Here is a 12,513-nt window from a genome sequence, read left to right on the forward strand (position 1 = left end):
GAGAGTCAGGATTTGACTCAGAGCTGGGGCTTACCAAATGAAAGAAGGTATATGATTCTTAGAGGTAAGGGCAAAGTTTGGGTTTAATGCTCTTGTGCACTCGACCTAAGGCAATCTTCAAGCATCACAGCACAAAATGTCAAAATGGGCTGTCGCCTGTCGACCATTTAATATTCAATGAAAAATTGTTTGCTATTTTGGTTATATAAAATAATATGTCTATAAATTTACAATAGATGATGGAGAACAGAGATTTTGTTTGCTTCTCATGTTCGACAATATGATATGTAACAATTTGTTGAACGTTTTAGTAGGATCTTTAGTTTTATGTGATAAAGAATCATTCTCTAAGATATCCCGAACCATTCTGTATTGATGGGCTGCATATGGATCTTGGTCTAGTGTGTTGGTTATCTGGGATTTGAGAGCTAGGTAGCCTAGTCCCCAATTAAACAAAAGTAATTTCCATAAAATAATATATATATATATATATATATATGGTTCAAATATTTCAAGAAACTTGTTACAGCCACTATTCTTGATCCTAAAGAAATTGATGAAGGTGATAATGTATTTATCTAGCTTGACTAGAAAGAACACTTTGGGAGTTCTCTCAGAGTGTATGAAAAGAAACATTCATTTCCTAGTCTCTTAATTAATTATGATGATGGTTTATGTATTGCTGATAAATTAGATGATGCTGATAGTGATCCCAGCTGGCTTTCTCATATGTTTGAATATGGCTTTATCAGGTTTATAAGATTAACAAGTCATTTTCGAGCTAGCCAGTTTTCACAAATCATTCAAGATGCTATTAAAGGATTAAAAAAATCATTTTGTTAATATCAGATGCTAGAGCACTCTACCAAAATGGGAAAGAGATAACTGGATGAATGTCCAACCCTCAAAGCATCTCATTCTCATTAATGGTCATACTCACTAAGGACCATGGTTTGAAAGAAATACTTAATTATCCTTTGATGATCCTTATGCTCTTGCAGAATGCTGGAGAAATTAATTTTAATAACCAAATTATTGATATTGCTCAGAATTTGTGGAAAGATTATCACTTCATTGGAAGCACAAACATGATTTTTGTTTTTGGTCCCAGACCATATGCTAATGCCATTGCTCATTTGCGGATAGCTGATCATTGTAATCCAAGAAGTTTTCTCATCCTAGGGAGAACTCCAGTGTTTAAGCCAATTTTATATTGTGGATTCTATAATCAATATGCTACTTCCCATGACCAGGGTTCTGATTCTCCACAAGGTCCTTTTGATCCATTCGATGGATATCCATTCGATGCTCCCTCTACTGATTAGCACTACTATTTTGAAATTCTCACTGATAAAGTTACTTCCCCCTGTTACTCCCACAATCAGCAACTGTTTAGTTAAGATAATCTTGATCTCTTGCAGTTGACTGATGATTTCTCTATTTGTCTAGCCTGCACAATGGCTAAAAATGTTGCAATATTCAAATGATGCAGTACCTACGCCACCTGTTGTACCATGATATTCCTATGCAAAGCCATGCGACTGACAAGTTGAAATTATTGAGGCGGTAGAACCAGCCAAGCAGTATATATATCAAAGCAATTTAAAGTAAATGAAAGCAATTTAAAACCGTTCGGTATGACGGTAATCCGTCCAAGGTGGCGGTAGCAACAAGTAGTATAATGAACATAAAACTGAAAATATTTCTTATTGAAAGTAGAGTAAAACACTTACAATAGTAGTAGCAAATACAAGATCTTAGTACAGGTTAACAGTTATAAAGTTTGAACTAGTCCTAGTTATAAGGTTTGTAGAGATAGTAGGAACAAGGAAATAGTGGTAGAAACAAGTGAACTCTCTCACAAAGAAGGCTTTCTCAAAGAAGGGAGTTCTAAGGAGGAAATTCTAAAGAGAATTCTGAGAAGAAAATTCTGAATTTCACTTAAGGGACATCCCCTCTTAAATAGGCAAAATTCAGAGTGAACAGTGTCATGAACAGTAATTCGTGAACAATAATTTTTTCCACTTTTTGTCTTGAAATCTCCAGCAATTTTGGCATAGTCAAAAGAAGAGTTTATGACTTAGAGGGGACAAAAAGCAAAAGAAACATATAATGGAACATGTAGAACTAGAACTATTAGGAATCTTCAAAAACATGGCACTAAAGTTTCATATATATATATATATATATATGAAGGAATGTACATTTAATTGGTATAATTATTGCTGTTAATTCTGATAACATTTTAACTAGTTCCTATATTGTAATTTTGTGTAGCCCAAGTAATAGGAATATAGGTAGTGTCCAGTAACTCCTATAGTAGCATCTATCGTAATAAACACCCTTAAAACTTTGAGGGTACAGAGGATTTGACCATACCATTGAATTTGAAAAAAGCACACTTCAATACCAAATAAATTGTCATGTTTCTTTGATTAAAAAGAAACTAATATTAATATATATAGATGATCAAATTGATAGTAGCACTACCTTTTGTTGAACCACCGGGGTGTTTGGTCTAATAGTCATGGACTCAATCCTATATGTTTGAGAGGTCAAGGTCCTATGTTCGAATTCAGTGATGGGGAGCGTATAGAAAAAAAAAAATCTCATGTACCCCTCCATCCATTTTTTGGTTGTCAAAAAACTACCTTTTGTTGATGTAGGATGGCTCGATTTAGAGGCTCACTCATTGGCTGTATAGCGTCTCCCCTATGTAAAAAGAAGATTTTTCTTCCTTCATATTGATTATCATGTTGTGTCCCCTATCATTGCTAACGGCCAAAAAAAAAAAGGATAAAAACAGAAAAAACTAGAAAACGAAAAACATTGTTGTCCAATGTTTTGTGCAATCCGCCATATAATTTTTGAGGGGCAACAACTTAATAATAAGAAGTTAGAACCAAGAATTCGGCTGCATAGAGAACGCAAATGACAACTATTATTTTGGCTACTCTCTGTTGGTCTTTTCTCAGATTTTCTACTATAAATTGGAGTTTCTTTGAAGACCAAAACCCACAACAAAGTTTCTATTAGAAATTGAAAAAGAGAAGCAAATAAAAAAGCATGGCAAAGTCTACCAACGCAACAGCCATAACTCTCCTTCACATCTTCTCAGTGGCTGAAAGTCAATTTTTTCGAAGTGTTTATTGAGCTAGGATAACATCGCTCATTAACGTGGATAAAATTTATTTTTCAAAACTCATTTAAAAAAAAAAAAAAAAAAATTAAACCTCATAACAGGAATGCTCTACATATGTATTTTATGCATGTTAATAGTAAATACACCGCAGTTGCAGAAGCAATCATACTGAAATTTAAAATTAATGACAATAGTACTTACAGGGCTGGAACGCTCTGGATCTAGAAAGACAACCCGCAATATCTGCTCTACTGCTACTTGATCCTTCTGCTCATCAAACTGAAGAAAAAGAAAGGGCAGATGGGAAATACAACAACAAAGATTAGTTCACCAAGAACAGTTTAGAAAAATGTTTTTGTGCAGTACAACAATTATTAAAGAGGCAACAAGTAAGGAATAGAACATGCAGGAAACGTAATCATCCAATAGAGGTGGCAAGCAACTCAGAATTTGATTAAGACTGAATAGTAAAATGGTTCAGAGCCCAATCAAGAGGTACATCATGATTACACAGAGCAATTCTATTTGGAGCTGCAGGTTGATCTGCAATAAACTAATAAAACATATTTTAGTAACCATAGCATTTCACAATTCATTGGTACAAGGACATCCTCAAGGCCCTAGCCAAAAGAAGAAGAAGAAGAAGAAATCTGATCTACTAGGCAGACTAATAGCATTCAGTTTCCTAATTGCTCAAACATCCCATTAGAATCTGAAAGAAATTTAATAAAAAAGCTTGTATATATACTGTCCTTCAGTACCTATCAATCTAATGATAGTTTGCACTTAAGGGTGTTCACAGGTTGGGTTTGGTTGGGTTGAAGATCAACCCACCACCTAACTTGATCACATTGGGTTTGAAAGTTGCAATTGACACTGTTGGAAAAGGATCGGGTTAGCCAAACTTCCTTTTTGAGTTCTGGTCGGAAACAGTCAGTGCCATCAACTTGCCTTGTCAATGACAACAGCAAGAGTAAAACAGTGTCGAGGGTGAGTGGATTGAAATGAAGAGGTGAGCAAGGAGGGAGGGACAGTGAGAATCAAGGAGGGGGGTGAGGCATGGTGGACAAGGATGGTGAGAGAGAGCAATAGGACTTAAGAGATGGGATTCAGAAAGTTTGGGTTAATCAAATTGAAAGGAGTCGGCCCAAAAACCAACAGGAACAAGTTGGGTTTGGGGTAGCGGGTTATAGAACCCAATTCCGACCAACTTAATCTGCAAAACAGACCAAAACGGGCTGGGTTGTATCAGGTCCGTAAGTTTTTTTTGGGTGGATCAGGTTTTTGAACGGCTCTAATTATACGTATGCCACCAATAGAAAGAAATTATGTATGCAACAATTTAGGATAATTTTACCCAATCATGGTCTGGCCACCAAGAATATACATGTTCATGTCCATAATGAATATGTTCATCAAATTCGCATGTAATATAATAGCTAATCGGAAAGTGAAACTCACCAGCTCAGGTATGTAATCTGTTACTCCTTTGACCTTAAGGCTCATTATTTTAAACTTAAGCTTGCTCTTTTCTGGTTTTTCATTGTTTTCTGGCTGCTCCACGAACTTGAATACTGGCATATATATCCAAATCAAAAGGATAAACTAGGAAATATATCCAACAAACAGACAGATGACCAAATTGTTATATTATCTTCCCAAAGGCTCAATATCATTAAAATGAAAGAAATGCATGAGAGGTAAAGTGGTTATTACCAGTAGCTATGATACTCTCACCAGGAGAAAGAATAGCCCCAGGAGGACGCATGAAACAGCTTTTTGGTGCAGTTGTTTGGAACTAAAGCAAGGAAAAATTAAAATAAAAACTCATTAGAAATTTAAAAGGTTTGCTCAAGCACTCCTTATAATGACACAATCAACTAAAACATGCTATTATGGGAAATAGTCTTGTACAGAGACCGTGAATATCTATGACATTCTCCTAATTTCAACGCATAATATAAGAGCCTATAATCCATTACAAGTAAAAACCACAAAAACATAAACATAAGGAGAAAATGAAATTTCATTACCTTAAAGGCTACATTGGACTTGCTTGTGTTTTTAATTCTAACAGCACTCCTTACCTGTTTGCCAGGTTCATCTTCAAAAGAAATTATTTCCAAAAAAAAAAAAAGTAAATCGTCAGGCAAGAATAAGTGAATCCAATAAGCAGGTACTATTATCCGAAGAACACAAATCACCCCCCCCCCCAAAAAAAAAAAGGGGCAAAACATGATTCATCACACAAACATTTCAGTGTAAGGTCCTGATACATTTGATCTTGGATTATCAACATTGTTGGAGTACATCAAGGTAATCATAAGAGCAAGTGGTTGATATAACATAGGTTGACGTGCATTGGCTTAATGTAGTGTCATAACATGTTATTATATCAAGGAAAATTCTTAGGTAGCAAAACATTTTAGAACATTGAAAATCATTTTTATCCTAACAATTGATCTAAGTCTAAACTCACTCAATTATTTAATCGACTGGGATTTGAAACTACGGCGTCTGCTCCATAATAATAGCTCTTACTATTCCAACCCAAACAGCCTAATTTTATGCTTACAACGCGATTCGAACCTAGGTCCCTAATTAGACGACAAAAACTTTACTGATTAAGCTAACTGCAACCCACCTAGGTTTACCATTAATTCTCCCTGCATTGTATTTGTACTTCACATAACCCAATTAGATTCAAGATTTCTATACCACATCTTCTTAATTATCAATTAAAGAAAATTTTTCTATAATTAGTAAAAAAAAGCATGCCACGTAAGATTGAACAACAACCAGTATAACAACACAATAACTTTCTAACCAAAAAAAAAAAAAATCAAAACAGATAAAAAGCTTTTATCTTGCTATTTTTGCGGTCAATTTTTATAGTCAATATTCACTAGCTTTTTTTTTTTTTCGGTCAAACAAAAATCACCAAAGCCAAAATAGATCGAGATCAAATTATTGAACACCAAAAATGAATATATATTAAAAAAAAAAAAAAACTTACAGGGAAAGTAGAGCTTATTAGAAGGATCGAGCTTGAGTCGACGCCGAGCCGGAAGAAGCGACCTGGCTACCGAAGAAACCGAGCTTGAACCGGGTGGGTTCGATCCTTCAACCTGAAGATGATGACTATTATTACTGATGTTATTCATATTAATAATATTACTGTTGTTGTTACTATTTGAAACGGTGCTATGATTAGCACTGTAATTGTTATTCGTATGAGGCAGAGGAGCGCTGTGAGAAGAAGACGGCGTCGTATTGGAGTGACGGAAAGGTAGCTTGAAGAAGTTCCACACTTTTCCGTCTGATGGAGATTTCTGCTGCTGCTGCTGCTGCTGCTGCTCTTCAGCTATGGCCATGTAGTGGTGCGTTTGGTAGTTGTGGTTTTGAGGCTTTTTAGAGCATGAGGAAGGGGGTGGAAAACAGTGTCGTTTTGTTTGTTTGATTGATTGACTCACTGACTGAGTCCCAGTCAGAATTGGAAATTGTAAGAAATGGAAGTTTCGGTGTTCTTGCGTTTGCTTTGGTTGCAGAGGTGTGTGAGTCGGATTCAAGGGGAGAGGATTTAAGCGTATTTAAGTGATGAGGTTTGAAGTCCGTGTGCTTTTGTGTGATTGTGCTTTCTTTCTGTACGCTTTTTGGCAGTACTTGATTGGGGGACCCCGAGGTGGCTATTGAAACGACGTCGGGTTTGTGAAGGATTGGGAATGAATCAAAACTATTGGGTGGTCTTTTCTGCAGGTTGGTGGCGTTAAAGACGAGTCGTTGACGTAGGGTGTTGACTTGGGATAATTGGATTTGTCTTCTTTTTTTTCTTTCCTAATTCTATGTTTTTGTTGGATTGGGGAAAAAAAAAAAAAAAAAGAAGAGTGAAGTTAGACGAAAATAAATTAATTTTGAGTCAACACTACTTTTCTTTCATCTACTTCTCATCCATCTCCTTCAATTTAAATAGACCATTAAAGTTGTTAATTTTTGTTCGAATTGGGAGAAAGGGGAGGAGTAAACTCAGCAGAGTTGAGTTGACCAACTTTACTTTACTAAGTAGATAGGTTAAATTTGGGTTAACTCTATTTTATTACCCTTCATTTTTCTCAATCTAAATAGATTATATTATAAAAGTTGTCAATTTTTGTTTGGATTGAGAGAGAAAGAGAGAGGGAGAGTAAAGGGAGAATAGATGGAAGTAGATTGTGTCTACTCCCCCTCTCTCTCTCACCTAATCCAAACAGACTTGCAAGCTTTAAAACTCTTAATTTAGAAAATATAAATAAAAATTTAAAGGTTGTTCTTATTTTGTTTTAAACTTTTTATATTTCACATTTTTAAAATTTTTTAGAATATAATAATTTAGTAGTCAGTATATTTTACAGATGGATGATAGATTTTATAATTAAAAGTGTGTTTTAGACAATTTAAGAATGAGTTATGTGAGAGAATTTAAAACTTTTGTCATATATATAGTTCAATAATTGAGGGTTGGGTTTAATGATTGACCCCATATTTGAATTTGGGAGACAACAAATGTAATTTATTGGGCGAATAAAAAATAAGAGCAGTTCAAAGGTGGGGTTTTTTTTTTTAATTATTTTTTATGGTAGGAATTGTAGTATTAGTTTACCTACGCGTTTTCGGGTCATTGATTAAGAACTGGATTGAATATGAACACGAGAAAATAGTGCATAGGTCACTACAACTCAACGAAGAGGCTTCACTATTTAATTTCCAAGCTGATGCAAAATATGAGGCATACTACACCAAGTTCACTAGTGGCAATCAATCGCGGCTAAATTGGAGGTGAGATTTGTGAATAATGTGCAAAATTGATGATATATTAATTGAAAGAATATCACATACCCATAAAAAATAAAAATAAATGAAATAAAAAATAAAAAATAAAAAAAGAAAGAAAGAAAGAATACCAAATCATTGTTTAAGTCCAAAATTAGAGGCTATTAGAGAGCAGGTGCAAGACCAAACAGGGGCCCATGGCATCCACTGAAGTGTCACTAGAAATCAATTTTGAAATTTTGAAAGTGGGTGTGGTGAAAATTGGTGGACTCAATGCTTTCACTAGCCACTGGGGGAACAAGAATGTATATATCTCTTTAATAAATATTTGCAGTGGGAAAGACTGTTTCAACTTTCAAGGGCATGTTTACCAGCATCCACACACAACAGAAGATTGGGCCTTCTTGCTCCTTCACTATAGCTTCTTTCTATAGGTGTGTCTCCTAGCAAAAAAAAAAAAAGTTATCTTTTAAGCCCATTCCATGATTTGGGTAACTCACAAAGTAATCTAAGTTTTTGCTAAAAGTGTGCTAAAGTATATTTATACTTAAAAAATAAGAAAAATGAAAAATTTTAGAGTTTTAAAAAGTTGTGCACAAAAGCTAAAAACTAAAAGCAGAATTTATAAGTTTGTTTGTTGAGGACTTGACGTTGTAAATAGTAAGAAAATATATCTTAACCCTGTTTTATAGAGCGAATCACTCATAAATATATAGATTATGCGGGACTCACATACTCATAAGTCAATACAATTTTCGCTTGATAGTAGTCAAGTCAATATTTTGTTGTTGCAATAGTCATTTCTTTTGCAAAAATATGAGCCTTTAACATTTATGTTTTTTTTTTTTTAATTACTAATTGTTACAATAAATGGGTAGATAGATTTGAGTCATAATTCTCATTATAAATGAGACCAATCAATGCCATTAAATTTCAAGGGTTTTGACACACTAATACTCACTTCTTTTTTTTAGAAGACACTTATACTCACTTGAAGAGACTAATTGGAGCAAGAAACTTGGAAGCAACATCATCATTTCTTTGACACAAGTGAAACCCTCCTTCTAGAAGTTCATGAATTCTTTATATTTATCAACCACTATCTTTGCTTGATTAGTTCATTATAATATTTTTTTCTCAATACCCAAAACTTGATTTGAATAAGTTGGGTGATGTACTTATTGTCGTTGAAATCCAATGCTATGTAATGATTTAGTATATAAGAAATTAAGTAGTTTTGTTTGGTACAACTTATTTTTATTGATTTGTTGTACTTTAAAATAAGTTAGATAAAAGTACAATTTTACTAAAAATATATATATAGTTTTAAAAATTTTTCTTTTTCTTTCTGGCTGAACAAAAACAAAACAAAACCAAATAAGAACTCAAATCGTTAAGATTAATTTAAAACTAATTGCAGTTTTTTTTTTTTTTTTTTATATAATAAAGATGACAATTATGTAACTATCCCTTATGTTTGGATGGAGTGGAATGGGAGTTAAGAGATGAGAAGGTGACTGCAATTTACTAAATTTTTGTATATTCTAACTTTTTTTTTTAATAACAACATTCCCTAAGACATGAAACTCAAGATTTTATATAAATTAATTAAACTAATTGAAGTATGGCAAGATTACCATGAGATATTTCCTTAAATTTATTATGCAAATAACATTTTCTAACTTTTTTCCCCTAAAGTATTTAATATTTAATACTAATCCATTAAATTAGTAGTTAATACTTGTTTATTCCACCATATTTATACACTAAGCATTATCACGAAAATATGCATTATATGCCATTTTTCCGATGTGAAACATCTCAAAATCAATAATAACTAGTCAAGCCATTTTAAGTAAAGGAAGCTATGGTTATGCCCAAGTAAAATCTTGCACATGACTAATATCCTTCCCTACCCTTTTCAAATGGGGGAGAAGTATATTGATTAGTGGCTTTGAATCGAACCAATACTTACAGTGTACACATCAAATTAAGTATTTCATGAAAGATCAAAACCATTTTTAACTCATAGAAAATAAAAAGCTCAAAATTGCAACTCAGAATCATCCCATTGAAGTACTGCGGAATCTAGATTTTGCTCTCTTTTCAGCTTATCCTTCAAAAACCAATCACATACTCTCCCAGCATTCAGTTCCTCAATTGGACATCCTTCTTGCTCCGAAATCACTCTTAGTAAGTTCAGTGATGATATCTGCAAAAAAATTAAATGAGCATTTTAAATCTAAAAATCATAAAGTCAAGTACAGGGAGGGTTTATAGGTTTAAATGATAGTTCCGTAGTAATGATATATTTTATGATGTCTTATATGCTTGTGATTCAAACCGTACCGTTTAGCAAGGAAAGTTTGGTAAAATATTACCATTTTGCGAGTGACACTATCCTGCATTTCTCCGTATAGATTTACAAATAGGATAAAGAGCCTAAACGTTTAACAACTAGTAATATTTTCGCAAAACACTCTAAGTAAAGAATAAAAATTCAATTATGTGATCGTATTAATGAATGAGCCTTAGGGTTGAGTTTAATTATCTTTGGGGGAAGGTAAGATATTTTCATCTACATTGGTCAATGTAAAAATTAATTAAATTTTATTGGAGAACCTAAAGTACACTTACTATAACACCTAATAAACTGTATCTAAATTTCACCTCAAGTTCAAAGTACTACTCAAATGTACTTTGTTAACAATATTTTCTTTTAACTTTTAAATTAATTTATTAACATATAACATTTTAAAACCTTACTTTTTATCTAAACACAACTACACATTTACCAACTTTCAACAAAAAACTGCATACAAAATTTGCATTCATATTGTGTAGAGAGGGAGATTGTACCGTTAAACGGCAAAGGAAGCGTTCGTGAGTGCTCAAGCCAGAAATTTCCACCAACCCAGCTTCCTCAAGGCTCAAGAAAGTTCGCCTTTCAGTCTTCTTTTCTCCTTCGTCTCCGATACATCTTGCCATCCCAAGTTTTCTTCTATCATCAGTCACTACCTTATTGCTTGGTGCGAACTTGGTTTGTGCTATTGTTCGTTTGTGGAGCTTGGGAGGGTTTTGTAGAAATGTTGAGTTATAGAAGCCCTTACATGGTCTCAAGAGAATCATACTTTGCACTTATGAGCAAAACTGGTTTGTTTCTTTTGGAGCTAATGATTATGTAGAGGAAAGAAGAAGATGAGGAAGAGAAAGGCTTATCGGCTTTGTTTGATTGCAAGTTACCATTATGTGGTGGAGATGGGTGTGTAAATATCATATATTTGGAACACATCCAATTATATGATTGGACCACGTCAGTCCTTGGGAATGCACTGTCAAGCAGATTGGGGGCTCATTTCAAACCTAGTAATCTTACTGTAAAGTTACGTCCGGCATATAAGATTTATGTGAGCCTGACATGTGGGCCTTGCTGATAAGTTATGTCCAGCATATATATAAGACTTATATGAGACTAATATGTTGGTCTTATAGTTGTGAGGCTCATATGTCAGTCTCACGTACATAAATTATAGACGTTGAATGTATACAAGACTTTTTCGCTTAGTAGATAATAAAGATTGGTCATGCTCATGCATATCAATTGATCCCAAATTACATGGCAATTTTCTTATGTGAAGATTATATCGGATATAGGAATCAAATGAGGAGGAACAAAAGGAAAGTTATTGTGTAGGTAGTAATTTTATTTATTATTTATTTTTGGTTAAAGGAATAAATGGTTAGACTTAGGAGGGATGTATCATGTAGGGTAGTCAATCTGTTTCTGAAAGCTAACCAATTCTGATCAAAAGCCAACTATGTTTTTGATGATCAGAATTACACTTGAGGACCACATCAATTTCCACCATGTTTTTTTTTTTAGCTTGTTCACTCTTCCATGTTTCAGCACAATTGGTTTATTTGCGTGGTAGTGAAAAAAAAAAAAAAAACATAATTTTTTGGAGAGATACTATTTCACAATTTTCACCAATCAAATTACAGGTGTCTAATATATTCATACCTTACAATTTTTCATAAAATGGTGATGAAAGAATGTATAATTTGTACAAATCTTTCCATTTTTTCAATTTGATCCAATCCATTCGTTTGTAGAGCTATTTACTAGATTGTAGACATTTTTGATATGCGTCTAACAGATTTATGAACATATAATCAATATTGAAAAAATTTATTATAAACCTTCTTTAGATATGAATTTATATGATTCAAAGGGGAAAATTTTTCACCTTCCATATTTTATACGTGTCCAAATTATGTTGCCCCCATTTTAATTTTTAAGTTTTTAACTAAGGGGAGTTTTGACTTTGTAAGATGATCCAAGTCTTCTGACCTTACAAGCCCCCAAAAACCAATTTCCATCTTTTTAATGCGTGACAATTTGGCATGCAAGTGGCTAGTTGCATCGTAAACAACTCTAAGAGTCTATTTGGATTCTATTTGGATATAACTTATTTTCTGAAAACTGAAAACACTATATTAAAATAATTTTTAAATGTACAAATAGTACTGTGGTACCCATTTTTAATGAAAAAGTTATTGAAAAG

The 12,513-nt window shown here is 33.5% G+C and overlaps 2 protein-coding genes across 2 annotated transcripts; both read right to left on the reverse strand.

Moving 5' to 3' along the window:
• Window positions 1-3,216: 3,216 nt before the first annotated feature.
• LOC111995077 (vesicle-associated protein 4-2) lies at window positions 3,217-6,755 on the reverse strand. Its single transcript, XM_065781553.1, has 5 exons — window positions 6,159-6,755; window positions 5,176-5,246; window positions 4,859-4,940; window positions 4,604-4,716; window positions 3,217-3,421 (listed from the first exon to the last, which is right to left on the reverse strand). The coding sequence occupies exons 1-5, from the start codon at window positions 6,514-6,516 to the stop codon at window positions 3,251-3,253; spliced, it is 795 nt and encodes a 264-aa protein (XP_065637625.1). The 5' UTR covers window positions 6,517-6,755; the 3' UTR covers window positions 3,217-3,250.
• A 3,037-nt stretch (window positions 6,756-9,792) lies between these two features.
• Window positions 9,793-11,212, reverse strand: LOC111995099 (uncharacterized). The gene is made up of 2 exons (XM_024026997.2): window positions 10,808-11,212; window positions 9,793-10,160 (listed from the first exon to the last, which is right to left on the reverse strand). The coding sequence occupies exons 1-2, from the start codon at window positions 11,075-11,077 to the stop codon at window positions 9,993-9,995; spliced, it is 438 nt and encodes a 145-aa protein (XP_023882765.1). The 5' UTR covers window positions 11,078-11,212; the 3' UTR covers window positions 9,793-9,992.
• Between the last annotated feature and the right edge of the window lie 1,301 nt (window positions 11,213-12,513).

Source organism: Quercus suber, unplaced genomic scaffold (genome assembly GCF_002906115.3).
Source record: "Quercus suber isolate HL8 unplaced genomic scaffold, Cork oak 2.0 scaffold_270, whole genome shotgun sequence".
Classification (NCBI taxonomy): Eukaryota; Viridiplantae; Streptophyta; class Magnoliopsida; order Fagales; family Fagaceae; genus Quercus; species Quercus suber.